Source organism: Pavona decussata, unplaced genomic scaffold, assembly GCF_977016875.1.
Source record: "Pavona decussata unplaced genomic scaffold, jaPavDecu1.1 SCAFFOLD_329, whole genome shotgun sequence".
NCBI lineage: Eukaryota > Metazoa > Cnidaria > Anthozoa > Scleractinia > Agariciidae > Pavona > Pavona decussata.
This window is the reverse complement of record NW_028145717.1, coordinates 653157-672738: the sequence shown is the minus strand read 5'-3', so window position 1 is coordinate 672738 and position 19582 is coordinate 653157. Positions and strand designations below refer to the sequence as shown.

The following is a 19582-nucleotide window of genomic DNA, read 5'->3' as shown; positions in this document are numbered from 1 at the left end:
AAGGGAAGAAAAGGAAAGGGAGGGATGGGAAGGAAAGGAAAGGGAATGAAAGGAAATGGCTTTCCATCTCTACCCGTGGTTTTTCTTCCTTAGAGTATGTCAACCTACTCCTATGATCAAGAGATTGCCTATCACACAAAGTGGTCACGTGGTAATTTGAGCCTCAGTGTTATGTTCTTCTTATGAATATAATAATTTAAACCAAACGTCTGTTTCCTTTAGTCAGATTCAGGACAATGAAATACTCAACGTCTCCAAAGAAACTTTCCAAGACGTTAAATCATTGCGAACTTTGTAAGTAGTAATTTGCGTGCCAGTGTGCCACTATGTCGATGTCGATGCACTTTTTGCTTAATGAATAAGTGAATGATCATCTATGAGTGTATGAATTTCCATGTATTCACTTTCTTGGCATAAGTTAGTTGTGTTGAAAAAAGGTCTTACTTGAACTCTTTGGGTGTTCAAACTTTTCTATTCATTATTTACTTTTAAAGAGCTTCTTTTAATTTACGACTGTTTGAGTAGAAGCTAACATTTTGAAACAAGCAGACGTTGGAAGAGCCGTTGAAGTGCTTAAAATTGAAAAAAAATCAATAAACGACTGCTTGAAATAGCTTCCAGTCTTAAAAGGAGCATTTTACACCTGAGCATGGGCGGATCCAGGGGAGGTGAAATGGGTGAATTTTCACCCCCCCCCCCCCCCCCCCCGCTTTTTTTGAGCCCCCTTCCTTTTTTTTTTCCTTATCCGTCAAATATTGAAATAATATTTGATTTCTCTAATTGAGGTGGAGAATGTGCATTAGCGATGACTGGTTCTACCAATCAATTTATTCATTTTGAGCCTGTTGAAATGTGGTTGACAGACCTACACGACTCCCGCTGTGTGCCCATTGTGTTGACTAAGCCTTTATAATTTTGCTTTAATAAGCATGTCTTTAAGCGATTTCCCTTTTCTATAATAGATAAAGGGAGGTTCCTTGTATATCTCTCTTAGTAGCGGCTGGTTTTGTATTAAATGCCATTCAGTGTCCATTAGAATATTTTTCAAACATGGCAGTGATGGTTGAAATTGTGTCACGAAGGGTGGAATTTTCTTGTGCACTTTCTGTTTTTGTGTAAGAGCGTTCTTCCTTTCTGCAAAGTTAACTTCGGAGAGGATTTTGTCCACCAGGTTACTAGGATAAGCTCTCGATACCAGGCGTGTTTTAAAGTTTTTAATGTTTTCGTCAAACACTACTTTAGAAGCGTTTGTCCTCAGAAGTGCCTGCTGGGTGGCAGCTGTTGTAGTTTGTGTACTGAAATGTTTTAGTAGGTTTGTAATGTGTGCACACGTCGAGAATCGATTTTTTCTCGAATCTCTGTCCCTTATAGACTGTTGTATCCAAGAATGTTGTTTCTTATTGTGAGACTTCAGCGGTAAACTTTATGGTAGGGTGGTACGAATTTGCTTGCTCAATGAATTTTCTATTTCTTCTTTGTTTGTATCCCACAAGTAAAATACATCGTCAATGAATCTTCTCCACATTAGTGGTTTGTGAACGCTCTGCCTTAAGATCTCCTTTTCTATAGATGCCATAAAGATGTTGGCAAAAGCTACTGCCATTTTAGTGCCTATGGCATTTCCGTGTGTTTGGAAGGAGTTCTCCTTCAGTATAAGGCTGAGCATTTCTCTGAGGAAATTTGTAGCTATAGGAGGGTTATTGGCATGAAAGTTCTCGTATGCGTTGCATACTATAGTGATTCTTTCAGTCCTCCTGTGGGATATTCGTGTAAAGGCTAGTGACATCCATTAAGACTAGAAAAGCGTTTCTAGGCACCCTAGTGCTTTCAATAAACCTTATGAAATGTGTCGTATCTTTTAGAAACGAGTCCTGTATTTGTGCTATTGGCTGAAGTAGTTTGTCTACGAATGATGATAGGCGTTCTGTTGGGCCATCACACCCAGATATGATAGGTCTTGACTTCCGACTAATGTAGGTTTGTGAATTTTTGTGAGGGTATAAAACACTGGGCTTCGAGGCGGATTTGGTGTTAGGTTAAACCATTTAACCGTCATTTCGTCTATGCACCCTGCTTGATGAAGGGCATTAATGAGGTGTTTAACTCTCTGGGATGTGTCTCTAACCATTGGTTCGTCTAGTGGCTGACAGTTATTTCTATCATCCAATTGTTTCTGTCCGTCATTGATTTTGTTTTCTCCGTTCATAACGACGGTTGTTCTGCCTTTATCTGCTTTTTTGAGAATAATTTCTTTGTTGTTAACGTTAATAAGCTCCTTGAGAGCTCTTCGCTGCACAGACCTCAAACACCTCAACAAGGCTTTGGCTCTATAAAAAATTACATTATTACAAAAATTCACCCCCCATTTCAAAATCCTGGATCCGCGCCTGCTGAGCTAAGCATTTTAACATTATTTTAGTTCGTTTATTGTTCTTTATGACATTGTTTCGAACCAGACACTTTGTAACCCAACTGCTATCAGTCAGTGCATGACATTTGTTACAGTCGCTTTGTTTTCTCTATTGTAGCTTCCGTGTACGATTATTATCTATGTTTTTGTAAGCCACTCACATATATAGAGCTGTTTCATTCGGTTTTCAATAAACAGAGGATGGAACTAGTCATACCGAAGTTCCTTTAGTATTAATATTCTCCTGCCAACAAGAAGAAACTACCAATTGATATATCCTAACGGTCTGCTGGAAGCTAAGTGACTTTTATTGCGTATATGTCACTCATTGACACTTCAATCCTAGCAGTATACAGGATGTTTTTCCCAAGAGCCTAGTTAAATGGCCTTAGCTCCCACGAGTCTCCTGTAGCTCAGCACTCGGAATTTCTTTTTCCGAGTTTGCCTGTGTCATTACTGAGTAATACATCATTCGCATTGAATTTCTTTACTTTGAATTTCAGACTGATGCACTATAATCTGATGGCCGAGCTTCCTAAAGATTTCTTCGAGGGGATGGATAACATTACGAGGATGTAATATTCGCTAATTAACTAGATTTGTTTGTTAACTTGAAAAAATACTAATCAGTAATATTGTTACAAAACTTTTCAGCGGTTTTCAGAGTCAATTACTATCGCACAGTAAGAAGGGTCAGAAAACTGCATTAAAAACGTGTATTTGTAACTAAGCAAAAGAAAAAATTTCCCAACTGTTGTTAAGCGACTGTCAAGCTTAATCTAAACTGTGCCTTAGTCGTTTTTGTTTCATAATAGCCTTTGACAAAAATCAGTTTTGTGGTTAAGTTAAATGATGTCTAAGCTGATACTCTCAGGTAGAGATAGTTTGAAGATAAGGACTCAAATAATCACTTTGTGCGTGTTTAATCGCGGTCGACTATCGCAGTGAGAAAACGAGAGACTTGGGCCTGGGATGTTAATAAGCCTCCTTACGCTATAAATGACGGATTTCCTTCCATTTTGTCAGTGCTACATTTCTAAAGTTTGTAGGTCGTCGCCGTAGTTATGACTGACAGCAGTGCAACAAAAATAAAAACAAAAAGAATCCAGACAAACAAACTGGATTTAACTAAGGCCTTTACTCGGGCTTTTTTTGTCTTTTAAAACTGGGGGCGGGGGGGAGCGCAATCCGCCCCCGAACTTCACCCCCCTTCATAACTTCGCAACTATAGAATCTATGAATATGATAAAGAGGTCTGTAGGATACATGGTACTTGTAAACATGTTTCCTTTGAGGTTTGCAACGAGCAGTGATGACGTCATGTGACATGATTGCCAAATGGTGGATGCCTTGAATTGGCCATCTTGGATTTCCTCCAAAACTATAGAAAAGCACCGTAATTAGGCGAATAGTAATCAAAAGCAATAACAAAACACTAATATTAGCTAAAAACACAAAAGTTATAGGAAATAAGTAATTTTTCTTCACTTCACTACAAAAAAAGTGGTTATCACAATTGGTTGCCATGGTGATATTAAGTCAATCAACCCTAACCGACCACATCAAAGTTTCCCACATATTTTTTTTTAAAGTCTTCAAATTTCATGGCGTTTGTGTAAACTTGTTTAAGTTCAAAATTTGCCACAGGTAGAATCGGTCCATCCCCCCCCCCCCCCCCCCCCTTCGCCAAGACGTTGGCGAAAGAAGGTATTTGGCATTACATTCCCCCTCTCCGGGAAAGGAAAATAGTCAGACGCCCGGGGTGTGCCTCGGAAGAAGAGTTGTAGAACAGTGTATAAGTAGGTTCGTATGTAACATGCGACCTGGCACTAACGGTTATGTTCCAAACCTCGTAGATTTGATCAGCCTTGGGACCTGAGCGAAATTTTTAGATTGGCCGGCGTCATGCTGAATGACAGAGAATTGGCAAAAACACTGCAAGCCGAAAACGCTGATAGGCTTCTTATATTCCCGTAAAAGGTCACTTAGATTGTATTATAGTCTACCTTGCCATAGGCCAACCTCGCACATCAAGAGAATGCTTTCAAGACTAATCACAGTGCTTGAGTGATCTCATTAAAAGTCATATTCCAGCCTTTAAAGTTAACAGATATGTTCTAAGGGGACAATTTCAGCCGTCTACAGCCATAAATGAATTTAAAATTTCTTTCTTCTTTTTAATTGTCTTGCAGAATACTTGATACCAATCTTATGTGCTGCCATGCGGAATTCAAAGAAGACGCCGGCTGTGCTTATGTCGTCAATGACAATTTCGCAAACTGTGACAGTATGTTTCGGGACCGAAACCCTAAGAGGTGTATCTGGGTGGTTGGGATTCTGTCGCTTCTTGGGGCTGTGTTTGTGATTGTCTGGCGATTGTTCTATGAAGAAAAGAACGTCGTGCAGACGATTCTGTTGATGCACGTTGCTTTTGCAGATGGACTTATGGGAGTGTACCTTATTACCGTCGGGGTAATGGATGCTGTCTGGTCTGGTGAATATTATCTGCATGACTTTGAGTGGCGAACCGGTTTCAGGTGCCAGGTGGTAGGGGGGATGTCGGTGATGTCCAGCCAGGTATCCATCATGACACTGGCGCTCCTCGCGATTGAGCGAGTGAAGAAGATCGTGTTCCCTTATCAATTCAAGGGACTCACTCGAAAGAAGGCCCAAAAGTTTTGCGTTTCGATCTGGGTGATCGGTTTCCTTTTTGCTTACCTGCCAACCTTCGGCATCCGCTATTTCCATGATCATGACAAAAGCATATTCTACTATGGTAAGTCAGTCGTGTGTATCCCCCTCCAGCTTGACCCCGACTTTATTTCGGGATGGGAGTATTCAATTGCCGTATTTGTGGGTTTGAATGTGGTTCTGGTTATCGTTATTATTGTGGCGTACTCCATGATTTTGTACAAGACCTGCATGTCGAGATGGCGGCTCACCCGTCAAGGTACGAAAAGGGAACGAAAGGCTAGGGCAAGAGATGCCAAGAGAGAAACGTCCCTCTCCAAACGTGTGTTTTGGATTATTTTAACCGACCTTGTATCCTGGGTCCCGATTGTGGTGATCGGTTTGAAGTCGGTGTTAAACGAAGCCTTTGAGCCACCTGACGATATCGCCGTGTGGATTGCTGTCTTTGTCCTACCAATTAACTCAGCAATGAATCCAGTGCTCTACACCTTATCAACACCACAGGTATGAAGTAACTACTTGTATCTTTTACTGAACAACCTACAAAGACAAAATTCAGCTAATTCAAATATAAAGATACTTTATTCATTTCATTTCACTTTTTATTTCGCCACTAATAAATTACATTTAAACTTAAGAAAACCAATACACATCAAATTAATCGCACATATTGTGTGAATATAGATAACATGGGGGAGCATTGCCTTTCTTTATCGTAGTTCAATCTGGATAATTGTTTATCTATTTTTCCACAATAGTAGTAGTGCATGACAAACAACTTCCTGTTGTTGGTTTCCATGCCCATTATGCCTAGGGACAACCGAGCCCTGACCTTTTTTATCTTGATTTCTCGCGAAAACCTCTCAAATAGAAGAAAGATCCTCGCAGTTAGTACGCAACTTAAGCAGTTGAGAAAAGAAATCCTGAAAAAAATTCAGGCTTTAACAGAATTCGAACCCATGACCTCTGCGATGCTGGTCCATTGCTCTACCAACTGAGCTATCAAGCCAACTGGGTGCTGGTCATATTGTGAGTCCGTACAGTGTATCCGTGAAGGATGAATAAATGAAAGTAAATATATGAAACATATTTTTTGAACTGCGGATGCAAGATCAAATAGAAGAAGGATCCTCTTTCTTCTATTTGATCTTTCATCCGCAGTTCAAAATATGTGTTTCATATATTTCCTTTCATTTAAAAACCTCTCAATACGACAAAATTGACCAAAAGTTCTTACAAGCAGAAAAATACTGGACGATTCAATAATGTAAAATTGACCACAGGAAGGTTAAATAATTGATTAAGAAAGCAATAGAGAAAAATGTTAAGACTGTTGATGAAATGTGTAACTATGGTAACATCAACAACGATTTGAAGCCTACTCGCAATGCGAGATTCTCTTAAACGCAATACTGGCCGATTCGGCTCCCTTTCCTGTTGTGAATATGATTGTTTGTTTTACCATAGCATGTGTTTAAATGAATAAATTAAAATAATCAATTCTTTCAAAAGTAACTAAAACGGCTCCTTTGTCAGGTACGAGGGATCTTAAAACAGAAAATGCTCAAGCTGTGGAGCTATTTGCGCGGAGTTCCCTTCTGTGTACAGGACGACGAAGGTCAGTACAGTTTACCTCTCCTTATAAACTTGCGGTGTTTCTCATTACCACTAGCAAAAAAGGGTGCTAAAAAAACGTACATTTTCTGAGGTAATATTACATTGACGGTACCAAGTACCATGGGCACTTTCATGTCAAGTTGTCTACCGATATCACAGTGTAAACGATCCGCATGGAAACCAGCTGTCCATAACCATTATATCAAAATAAAGCTGTTGAAGTTAAATTAAGTTCTTGGTACCATTTACGCTTTTATGTTGCTTGTAATAGAGCAAGGAGGGGAAGAGGAACATGATGAATCGGAAGACGAGGACACTGACGACTATGAGAGCGACCAGGGTAAATTTGAATGCTATTCTAATGGTCGGAGTGTGTACTATGAGCTGTGCATCAATAACTTTGCACTTTTTTCAAACTCTAGTTTCAGTTGTTGTCCTTGTTATCTATTTGTCTTTATTTATTTACTTACTTATGCCTTTAAAGCATTAAAATTAACTACTTGTTACTAATTTGTTACATTTCTTTCTGGCTTTACTTTTGCTAGACGACGAACAAGACCAGGAAATGCTGGAGATGCAGGTTCTCGGTGTAGCATCTGCTGAACAAGGTGATTCGAGTGGTAACTAAGTGTGCCGTTACAGAATAGTTAGAGAATCTAAGACGATGAAAATGGAAGAAAGATCGACTCTTGTATAAAATGAATCTTTAAAATTCCGGAGATTGTTCAGCCTGGAAAAAGCCAATATCAATTTCCACTTGTAGACAGAAATACCGTATTTCCTCGAATAATAGCCGTCCCTCGATTAATCACCTCCCTCTGACGAAAATATTTAAAATAATCGCCTCTCTCGAATAATCGCCCCCACCCCACTCGCCATTTTCTCTTTCTTTTATCCCCTCCCTCTCAAGTTAAAAATTGACATCTTGTGTAGCAAACAAGCCTTTATTTAATTGTTCACAACTGAATGGTTACAAAAGCACCGTTTTGTACAGTTTTTTCTGTTTCATGTATTTCACTTTTTTTCTTTATTGCTTTGAGCTCTTTATTTAGCACATCGCATATGTTCTCGTTCCTTGCTCGCAATGAATAAATCGCTGGAACCACAAGTCCATTTTCTAAAGTCCGCTTTCCGATAACCGTGGCATCACCTTAATTGCTATCATCTGCATTGAGGAAGGTGCAAACAAGATGGCATAGTTCAATAGGTACTAACCAGCTAGAACATCATGGCCGCCACTACTGGAATGGAGTCTGATCCAGTAAAAGTAATCAGTGATGATTCAGGCTCTGACGCCGAAGATATTGGCATTGAACATTGATTAAAAACAATTTGAATCACTTAAAAAGCCTATGTTCGGTTTATTTTTGATTTTTTTTTTTTTTTTGATTAAATGGTATAATAAAACAAAATATTGAGGGCACGACCTCCTGTGAGAAGTATTTAAAATACTCGCCTTCCCTCGAATAATGGCCGCCTTTCGGTGCGAAAAAAAATAATCGCCCCCGGCTATTATTCGAGGAAATACGGTACGCATTTCATTATTCTTATCAGACCACCATGCAAATGGACTAGGTAGCTTTTACTTTCTACCTGGCTCCTAAAGTTTTTTTTTCCTATTTTGGACTGCAGGGTCATATCAGTATTACGAATATCTGTAAACATCCTTCTAAACTTATTTGATATGACTTCATCACTGGTCTCTTATTGGTTGCAGATTCAGAAGCAGGCGATGCATCATCGGACACAGGTATGTCTGTATTACACCCTGAAGCTTCTCATTGACAGTTAGTTGTCGACAAGATTATACCCAACTCTTTTATCTTTCGAAAATATTCATCTGAGGGCGACGTTATGATAGCATCTAATTCAAATTTCAACTCTCCATGAACGTATCAGTGAATGAGAATCAAAACATTAAGAACTGAAATAAATGAAGGCGTATTAATAAAAACGCACTAATAAGCCACGGATTAAATGACACTGGCTCTTAATGTGTGCAACAGTGAGTATGTAAGGTCCAGGAGACCCCTATGACGAACGTACCGCTATTTAAAGTCCACTAAGACATATGTCGCCTTTGGTGACAACCGTCTTTACCATGATTTTTCTTAATGCAGATTATGAAGAAGAGCCAGTGATCACCGTTGCACAAGGTAAAGTACTTAATTATTATTGATTTTACCTTCACCTAACAGTCCGCTAAAGATAAGAGGACACATAAGAAGTTAGTGGTCCCAGTTACTGACAATTTGTCAGGTTTTCATAGCTGCTAAAAATAGTGACATTGTTATCCTGTGAAATACCAGCTTGTGCCAGCATTGCTATATAACTAAGAAATTCACTGAAAGTCGTGACCGAATAGTAGAAGTTGAGCAGAGTTGTAATTGACATAAGCGTAGGGCTGGAGGTGGCTTTTTTTCCCAACAACATCACCTCTTCCCTCCCCTCCTCCCCCTCCCCCCCCCCCCAAAAAAAAAAAAAAACAATGAGAGCAACTCCGGTTTCTGGAGGTTTCCATTTTTGCCCCAAAAGCATTCAGAGTGACGAAAGTTTAAATAACGTATGGCAAGTAGTAGGTCTTGAAAAATTGGTTTTGCTCTTTGGCGTGAAATCTTGAATTAAACTTATATCCCACCACATAACGAATTCCTAAAGAAATTTAATTTCTTTTTGCTTTAGCCACCATACATCCTCATCCCGAACGTCCGGGGAGGGAATCTCGTAGAGAACAGAGAGGAACACATGAGCCAGGTAAATATGAAAGTAGAGTGCACCGTTTGTTTACAATAAAATAAGTATTTTAAAAGGCTCTCAACCGAGGATCAACGTTTACTGAAGTCCTCATTAGACACCTAATCCGACAACCAGTGAACTGATTTCTGAGGAAGCATCCAGTGTACAAATCATTAACTATCTATGTTAAAATGGAGACAATAGGAGCGTATTTCAAAACGTCTGGTTGATTTTAATAATAGGAAACTAAATCAAACTATTTAATAGCATCAATGCTTTACTCTATGTGTTCAAATATGTAAATGTAGAGAAAGCGGTATTTTTTTTTCAGCTTTCCTGGGCAGTAATTGAAGTAGATTATAAAACACCTCTTGGACTAGAGTGGACTTTGAGATCCCCTATTTTGGACAAGGATTTCATCAAAAATTAAAAGCCGAAATAAAAACTACATGGTTCTCTTAATAAAATTGCAATTTTCCACTTACTTGATCATCATATCTTTTTACAATTGTTGTATGTTGAATACTATTAAACAGAGTATTCCATAGTAGAGTGCCTTTTTATTGATACAGGACCTGGTACCGACATGTTAGAACAAGAAGGAAAAGAGGACGAAGCGGAAGACCAAGAGCAAAAACCAGAAACAAAAGATGAAGGAAGGCCAGAAGCTGTGGAGGGTGATGAGGACGCTGAAACTCAGGCTGAAGTAGGACAAGGAGCAGAGGCTGGGGCAACATCGAGAAAAGTTGATGCTCAGCTAGGAGCAGCTGACATGGTGGAGGCTGGAGAAGAAGCGGTTCATGCTGAAGGAAGGGAGGCTGTGTCAACGGAAGCTGAAACTGAAGTAGCAGGAGCAGACTTTAAAGCAGGAAAAGGAGAAGAGGAAGAAGAAGAAGAAGAAGAAGAAGAAAAAGAAGTAGCAACAAAAGCTGAGGGCAAAGAACCAGGAGACGAATGTAAAACTGTTGAAGCTGAAGTTGACGCAGACGAAGCGGTGGGTGAGGCAGCGGAGGCTGATGGTAAAGCACTGGACGCTGAAGATCAAGCAATAGAAACTGAGGTGAAAAGAGAGGAGAGTGAGGATAAAGTAATCAAAGCGGAAGATGAAACAGCTGAAACTGGAAACAAAGAATGGGAGACCCTGGGTGAAGCAGCAAAGGCCAAAGTTGAAGTAGCGGAAGTGGAAGATGAAGCAGTAGGAGACATCTTTAAGGCAACAGAGGCTAGAGATGACGCACCGGATGCTGAGGATAAAACAGTGGACGGGGATGATGGAGCAATGGAAGTTACAGATGAAGCAGCAAACGGTGAGAATGGATCAGTGGCGTGTGACGATGAAGTTAGCGAGGCTGCAGATGAAGCTGAGAAGATCAATGTTAAATTAGTGGAAGCCAAAGGGGAAGTAGTGAAAACACAAGATGAAGAAGCTGAAGTTACGGGTGGGGCAGTGAAAGAAGAGGATGAAACAGCAACGGTTAATGCTGAAGCGGCTGGAGCTGAAAGCGGAGCATCGGAATCCAAGAAAGAGGTAGCGGAAGCTGAAGAAGCAGAGAAAGTTGACGGTGAGTCAGCGCCGGACGAGGATGAATTAGGGAAAGCACAGGATGAAGCAAAACAGATAAGGGGAGCTGCAGAGGAAGCCAAAGTTAAGACATGGGAATGTGAGGATGAAGCCTCAGAAGCTCAAAGTGAAGTGAAGAAAGGTGAAGAAGTAAAGGGAGTTGATGTTGAAGTAGCGTTGGCTGAGGTTGAGCCAGTGGAGACTGAAGCAGCCAAACAAAAGGGAGAAGCAATAGAGTCTGGGGATGAAACCTCAGAAGCTGAAGAAGTGAAGGGAGTAGATATTGCCGAAGAGAAGGCTCACGATGGATCATTGGAAACAGTGGGAGCCAAACGTGAAGCAGTAGAAACAGATGAAGCGGAAACTCAAGAAGTAGAAACTGCAGATGCTGAGAGTGAAGGTGAGGTTCCAAACTAGATGCGAAAGCTGCTTTCGATGTAGACTCTTATTCCCTTAATTAAATAATAAATTTAAGAGAGTAAGACATGAAGCCACATCCGAATAAATTTTAACTTTAGTGAGAGATTTTGAAATCCAAAAAGAATTTTGGGGGTAACCATGTATTTTTCATAGGTAATTAAGCAAGTATTTTATCTCAGATTGAAGCTTAATAATCTTTGAAAATGCGTGGTTACCCCCAATTTTCCCTTTTCGGATTTTAATAACCCTTGCTTAGATCTTTTTTCCAACACAGTCATAAACCGCACAAAAGACCGTTGCATTAGTAGGCGCTGACCTAAATAAATCTCCCGGAAAGATCTGAGAGGTGTAGAACAATAGCAGCAAAAGGAAGTCCTTAGGCTCCATTGTGGCTGGAGGGCTACAGATTCGTGACACTCTCCATAACTCCAAAATTATTGAACCTATGACAATGAAATCTGAATAATGAAGAGTACGTCCAAGGATGTTTTTCCTTTGAGGCATACAAGGGAAAGTAACGTCGTTAAAAGAGGTGGGATAACGTCAATATTTCCAAACGGCCGCCATCTTTTATCCCAATCTAGGATTTCTGTCTTTTCCTAAAAACGCAGTAGGCACAAAAAAATTGAAAAAGCCATCAAAACCAATAGCAGAAAACAAAATTGATGTAGCAACATGAAGATTACCGTAAAAATGCCAATATTTGTCCATTAAAAACAGTTTATTCCAACTTCTGAAAAAAAAAACTGCCCTCAAATTATATTTGCTATGACATCATCAAATTCAACTAACATTGCTCTACCAATCAAACATGTGAGTAACTTTTATATTGCTCGCTTTGATATGTTAGTATATATATAGTGTTCGTAGTGTTTTATTAAATATTTATTTGTTTTTGTATTATGAGGTCATGAGAGTATCAATTTAATTCCTGACAAACGTTACCTTCTTTAAAAAAAATCTTACGTATTTACTTACTTACAATCCAAATGGTTTTGTTTAGTGGCACATGCTCACATTTTATAGATGTTGTAAACGTTCAAAGAGGTGTAAGCAAACTCCGCCTACCCCCGGTCTAGAAATGGTTAAATCAAGACACTTCAGTGTACTAGAGGAATGCAGGCATCACTTGACTCGGTCCACCGGGCTTTAGCTTGTTGAACAATTCAGTTTGCTTTACTATCCAAAGGCTGAGTTCACTTACTAAACGATTTTTGTTTTTGTTTTCGGTCCAGGAAAAGAGCAAAGTGAAGAAATTGGCATTGGTGAATGGCAACCGCCTCGAGATAACGGAACATCAGCTCCCGCTGAAGAAACAACTGTCTTTGACACAAGGTTGTAAACAACTCTCAATGAACACGCGACGATCAGTCTCGCAACTTTTGCTTTTGATCGTTCTTTATTTAATCCTTAATATAATGTATAATAATGTAGCTGGATTATAAGAGAAACTTACGTTATCATCACAGAGAGTAAGTTGTTAATGTACACTACTAGGTATTAATGAAAAATATACAATGATTGGAAAATATTGTTAGATGGGAAGAAGGGCTTTTGAACTAAAAATGGCATACGTTCGGCATGATGGAAAGCCACAAAATCAATGAAAATCAACATCCCATGACGAAAAGCCACACTGTGTTACTATTCTGCTTCATCTGGCGGTAATTGTCAGCAGCTGCTGTTAGTCTTAAGTAGTTCTTTGAGATTTCCTCTATTTCGCTACTTAATTTTCGTTACGGGAAATCCCGAGTAATTGTCAACAATTATTGTCAGTCATTATTAGGGTTAATGTTTGTAAGGCAAACGTCGTTGGCATTACTTTCTGTAGTCATTGCTGTGGCTGTACTTCAATAGTGCCTTTTGTAGTAGATACAGGTCCCGTGACATTGTAGTTCACAGTAGCACATTGTAGTTGTGTTCGTGTTTGCAGTTGTACCTCAGTGGAAGCTAGTAGAGTTAAATTGTCGTAATTGACGATTGTTGCAAAAATCTTTGAAGCCCTATATGTACCTATACATCTAGTTTCCTTAGTCCTAGTTAAAGTACTAGCAGGGGCAAATACACCAGAAGTAGTAGTAGTAGCAGTAGTAGTAGTAGTAGCAGCAGCAGCAGCAGCAGCAGCAGCAGTAGTAGTAGTAGTAGTAGTAGTAGTAGTAGTAGTAGTAGTAGTAGTAGTAGTAGTAGTAGTAGTAGTAGTAGTAGCAGTAGTAGTAGCAAAAGTAGTTGTAGCATCACTAGTAGTAGTAGTAGTAGTAGTAGTAGCAGCAAAAGTAGTTGTAGCATCACTAGTAGCAAAAGTAGTAGTAGTAGTAATTGCTTTATTTGCATGACCACAAGATTTACAGTATTGCAAAAGCTTATATAATCTAATTACTAACAAAACAGTGTTAAGTATCATAACAATATATAATTAATTCTAAGTTACATCATCAATATCCAATAATAGCCTGTCACGTATAATCATACATGAAGAAATAAACTTCATAACCAGTTTGTTTACATTATAGTCTTTAGAGTTCATCAGTAGTTTCACAATGTCTGATGTCGATTTCGTTTGAATATCAGGTATCATTTTACTTATGTCTTCAAAGAATGTCTGCCTCTGTAAAGAGTAGCAACTACATTGAAACAAGAAATGAGTTTCATTTTCCACTTGATTTGATTGACACAACTGACATAATCTTAACTCTCTAGGAAGATGATCTTTCTGATATCTACCAGCTTCAATTCTGAGTAGTAGTAGCAGTAGTAGTAGTAGCAGCAGCAGCAGCAGCAGCAGCAGCAGCAGTAGTAGTAGTGGTAGTAGTAGTAGTAGTAGTAGTAGTAGTAGTAGTAGTAGTAGTAGTAGTAGTAGTAGTAGTAGTAGTAGTAGTAGTAGTAGTAGTAGTAGTAGTAGTAGTAGTAGTAGCAGTAGTAGTAGCAAAAGTAGTTGTAGCATCACTAGTAGTAGTAGTAGTAGTAGTAGTAGTAGTAGTAGTAGTAGTAGTAGTAGTAGTAGTAGTAGTAGTAGTAGTAGTAGTAGTAGTAGTAGTAGTAGTAGTAGTAGTAGTAGTGGTAGTGGTAGTGGTAGTGGTAGTGGTAGTGATAGTGGTAGTGGTAGTGGTAGTGGTAGTGGTAGTGGTAGTGGTAGTGGTAGTGGTAATGGTAGTAGTAGTAGTTGTAGTAGTAGTAGTTGTAGCAACAGCTGCAGCAGCAGCAGCAATAGTAGTAGTAGTTTGTTGTTGTTGTTGTTGTTGTTGTTGCTTAGTTGCAGTTTTTCTAAATACTGATTTGTGTTTGTCGTTGTCTATAGTTGTTATTCTTAGGTCTTGGAAGTTTCTTGTAGTTGCTAGTATTTTAGGCAGGTGCTGACAAATGCTAATAGAGTTGGACAGAAGTTATGAGAAATGACTGGGAGAGTTTCATGGTATTATACGGACAGGACAAGTGGCTTTTCTCCATTTTTCTTTAGCCATGTTAGCTCAAAGGCCCTTTTTCAAATTTGGTTTCCATTATTGACTCTCTTGATGCTAGTTTGTGAAAGTAGTCATTATATTCCCTTATTCACGGTTGTCTTTTATTCCTGGTTCAAAGAATATATTGCTTAGGTGAAACCTAGGTTGACAGGATATTTCTCGGGGTATCTTGGCAAATTATATCATAATAACAATTCTGCAAGTATCCCAGCAAGACACCACTTTAGATTATGTTCGTCGCCGGCATTTCAATGTAATCCTTTTTTAATAATTGTTGTTACTAACGGCATACCTGCAAAAACAGCTAAGATTAGTACCTGGTTCATAGAAGCGGTCTGTTTTGCCGATGGAACAGTTCTCGTGTAAGACCTTTAGTTGTCAGTTGAGACCAAAGAAATCTGGGGATGTTGAATTTTGTTCGACCAGGATTCATGCAATCACCTTTGAGAACCAGGTGTGCTAGCTGTTTTTATTAGAAGGTAAACTTACTGTTTCGTTCGATAGTCAGAGATTTAACCTGTGTCTCCCTTCGAAAAATATGAAACGCTCGTATATCAACCTGGAAGACCAGAAAATTATGCGAAATCTTTGTCATTGACAGGAATATGCCGTGCACTATATTAGCTTTCGTTTTTTCTCCTTTAAATGGCAATTGCCCTTAAGGTTATATGCATTCTTTTTATTTACTTCTATTGTACTATTAACGTATTTCTCTTTCCTATAACTAACCTATAAAATCTAACTTGCTTTAGCTTTTTTCGTAAAAAGGGTTATATTACTTACTGAAGTGTTTACACAGCAGTCCTGAAGTGGCGCGTGACAAATTGTTTAGGACACTAAGTGTCGTTATAACCCTTTGTAAGAAACCAATGTTAAATGTGTACAATATGGCACATAAGGTTTCATTTAAGGCAACGCTGTTAATCCAATACTTTTTCTTAAAATAAAACAAAGGAGAGAAATATAATATAAGCAGTCTGAGTGCTTGCTTTCAAAGTAACCGCGATTCTCTGAAGAGAACATCTTTCCTTTACTCACTAAGCCATCTTCAGTGGGGACTCTGCCAAGTGCATTACCTACAGTACAAATTACTATCAACGACTCCCTCTGGAAAGCTGGTTTACTAACTTAGAACAAACGCCACTCAACCGTTGCCTACAACTACCTGCACCATACAAACGACTCATTGACGACAACAACAAAACAGACAAACAATAGACATTTTACTAACAATAGACCCACGGACTTTTTGACTAACAAAAGACGGATCGAAACGCACCAATCACTTTTTACAGTCTTCACAGCCAATAATATTACGGCTTACTGACAAAAGACCAATAACATCTGGACTTCGTTGACCAATCAGGTTAACAACCAGAGACGTATATACCACCTACTGACGTTCCAAAATTCACTTGACTCTGAAGATGACTTCCGCTCAGGTTGTCGAAACGTCAGTCAAAGTCACCACAAACAGTCCTTCTCAGGACTACACTCACCCGGATGATCATAATCTACGTACTTATGAGAAGAGACTGAGTAGACGAGCTAAGAGAATAATTAGCAGCTGGTTTCAGAGAAAAAAAATTCATAATACGGGGTGGAATTTGAGTATATAAGGACTTGTAAACAGTAAGGAGCAGTTTGATTTGAACTCTGAACTTTAACGGGAGCCAGCATAGATCGATAAGAGCAGGAGTGATATGATCAAATCTCGGGATTTGAACAATCACTCTAGCTGCGTCATTCTGAACTTCTGAGAATTCAAACTCGGCGGCACATCTTGGGCATGCAGGTCACGTGATATATACTTTCAAGACGGCTGGAAATGAGTTAAGGTTATGAAGTTATGTACCAGCACAAAGTTTCGTGGTCCTGTTCGTGGTCTTTTAGCAAGCATGTAAACGTTTCTACAGAGTTGGGATTGAACACTTTGCACAATTTTGCACTAAGCAACCGGATAAAGCAAAGGTGCCAGATCTAGTTGGATCACTATACTAGTCCGGAAAATTTTGAATTGAAACAACTTATAAAAAGAGCTTGAATGTACAGCTGGGGACTGGGGTTTTACACTGTATATAGACTACATAAACACTGCACTTATACCCTTAATAAGGGGTTTTAGGGAGGCTTATAAACGGAGGGGCTTATATCCGAGGGGGCTTAAACCGTTTCGAAAGAAGCTATATATAGCGGTGATCGCAAAACGTTTTTCACATTAACTGGTTTTTAAGTAAGCTTTAAAACGCCATAATCAATCGAATTCGTTTCAATATTTGGAGCAAAATTAAAACCAACAACACGAACGAAACTGGAACGTAACAAAGCGAAGCGCGGACTGGCTCAGGAAATAACTTAGTTTACCAAGAAAAAACGTTACAATTCGAGCCACCAAGAAACAAAAGAATATAAGAATTGTCTGATCGATTTTTAGATTTTTCGTCCCAGATTTGAGTCTGACCAAATTCAGTTTTTCTGCTGATAGGGGGTGGCAATCGATTACTAGAGGTAAACATTTGTTTAGACCAAGATGACATACAGTTCATACGTTTTGGTGCCGATCGATGCACACCGTAAAAATCCGAAGATAAGCCTCACATTCGCTTAGAGAAATTTCTATAGTCGGTTATTCTGTCGGGTGTGTTCGTCAGTTTCGCGAACTTGCTTTATAACAAGCGTGGTGCCACTTGACAATTAATAAAAACGGCTTCAAAAACACAGCTGACTTGGGATCTGATATTAAGGAAGGATCAGTTTTTGTTAAAATTCTGTAGTTACGGGTCTAATGTTTTTGGGAGATGAAGGAGGGGGGGGGGGGGGGGGGTTTGAAGGGAGACAAGCTAAGAAGATCTTACAGAAAGAATTAATTTAACAGTAGCTTTAGTATAAAGGAGAGTAATCCCCTGATCACAAAAGTATATCTAATAATTTCATTTATTTTAGTCGAACCGTGAGAAGAATCTTCTTCAGTAATAAGGAGATTATTAGTGGAAGATTAATTTACTGTTGGCTGCGAATTGATCACAGTTGTCGTTTGTTTTATTTTCGTTTTTTTTTTTTTTTTTTTTGTGGAATCTACGTTCCGGGAAGACAACTTAAACCACTGAGGTCTATCGAGGCCTGGTTACATTCCTCTAAGCGTTATTTTGATTTGCCGAATTCTAATGCTTCACGGTTTTCCCTTATTTGTCGCGAGAAGAAAATACCTTTGCGCTTATTGCACGTAATGACGCCTGATATGTGATGCATCGAACACAAAGAAGGTGCAAATTTCTTTTGCAAATGTTGTACATTTTCATTAGAATTTGCAAAGATATTGTGCTGTTTTAGACACTGTGGAGCCGCGCGAAGGAAATCGTGGTTTTTGCGGCGCCGTATTTAATCAACATTTGTATAAATGAAGGGATTAGGCCTGTGTGAGTTCGTCTGTGAATTCCAAACAGTTGACCACAAAATTGATAGCTTGTACAAGTGGCTCGATCAATTCTGATGATATGACGAAAAAAAGACACGATTTTTAATTGGATTTTGGAACCTTTATATTGACAACTGTTTACAAAACTTATGTTGTTCGGCTTATACAAGTCTCATAAAAGACCTCAGCAATCTAGCTAATTCACTCACAGCGGACCAGAGAAGCAATGTTGTGTTACAGAAGTATGCTAAAAAGCCACAACAACTTTCAACCTTTTCGAACCCCCACAAACAAGATCAAACTGATTTTTGCTTATTTTTGTGGGGAAGTAAAACAAACAAAGGCCAAATTAACGCCTGCAATGCTGGATGCTGGCCTTCTGTGACTCTCAACCAAAACTATCACAATGTAATATTAAAATTATAAAGTTGATATTAATTAAAATTATCAGCAGGGGGATGGGTGGGGAATACTTGTATTGACATGACCTGACTTTTGAATTTCCTCATGGCACTGGTATAACACTCGCTACAATGCAATTCGTAAACCTAAATTGATTGCAGAGACGACACTACGGCAAAGGACAGCTCAAGATCTACGGATCCTGAAGAAGACTGGTCAGTACTCGACTCGTTGACGTTTGTTCAAAACTGCCCTTGCCGTCGTGGGTCGTAGTGTTAGCCCTGTATTCGGTTTGGTTCACGTAAAGTGATGTCTGACTGAAGTGCAGCTCCGCAACAAGAGATCCGGTAACGAAAAGTACTCAGAACAATTTACAATTATGTAGTCTCCCGCATTCAATAGTTTCATGATTTCTTTGTGATCGTATTTATTTTATTTTATTTTTATATTGTTCTTTGCCATCAAAGCTGTCCAACATAAAACTGATTTTGCCACAAACAAAATGAAGTTCAGTTTGACCAGCTATTTAAAAATTTGGCAGCAAGTAGTCGGCATGCAATCATGAAATCTTATCTACACATTGACACTCAAATCAACGAATGTTGGACATTCTGATTATGGCTTCTGACAGGCTTAAAATTAAAAACAAATCAAAATGAAGAATTTATTTTGCATAATTAACATCACCTGCGCTTAATAAAATTACAAGATTGATATCTTTGTCTGAATTAACTTATTTTCTAGCCACTGAAATAACTGTAGTGCGTGACAAGAGCGTTATGTTTCATTGAGATAACGCCATTCATTCTTTATTTCCCCGCCCCTATTCAATTTCAGTGATATAGACCGATGTCGTAAGCGCTTCGCTAATA

The 19582-nt window shown here is 39.0% G+C and overlaps 1 protein-coding gene across 3 annotated transcripts in view; it reads left to right on the top strand.

The window, feature by feature from the left end:
- Positions 1 to 13068, top strand: part of LOC146453569 (uncharacterized) — a 29014-nt gene extending 15946 nt beyond the window's left edge. For all 3 annotated transcript variants that reach the window (XM_085096447.1, XM_085096445.1, XM_085096446.1), the window contains 11 exons: positions 223 to 294; positions 2914 to 2985; positions 4603 to 5605; positions 6638 to 6719; positions 6990 to 7058; positions 7264 to 7326; positions 8436 to 8468; positions 8839 to 8874; positions 9401 to 9472; positions 10027 to 11415; positions 12671 to 13068. In XM_085096447.1, the coding sequence (XP_084952573.1) occupies positions 223 to 294; positions 2914 to 2985; positions 4603 to 5605; positions 6638 to 6719; positions 6990 to 7058; positions 7264 to 7326; positions 8436 to 8468; positions 8839 to 8874; positions 9401 to 9472; positions 10027 to 11415; positions 12671 to 12777 (2998 nt within the window). In that variant the 3' untranslated portion in view covers positions 12778 to 13068. The remainder of the gene's footprint in view (positions 1 to 222; positions 295 to 2913; positions 2986 to 4602; positions 5606 to 6637; positions 6720 to 6989; positions 7059 to 7263; positions 7327 to 8435; positions 8469 to 8838; positions 8875 to 9400; positions 9473 to 10026; positions 11416 to 12670) is intronic.
- The last annotated feature ends 6514 nt before the right edge of the window (positions 13069 to 19582 follow it).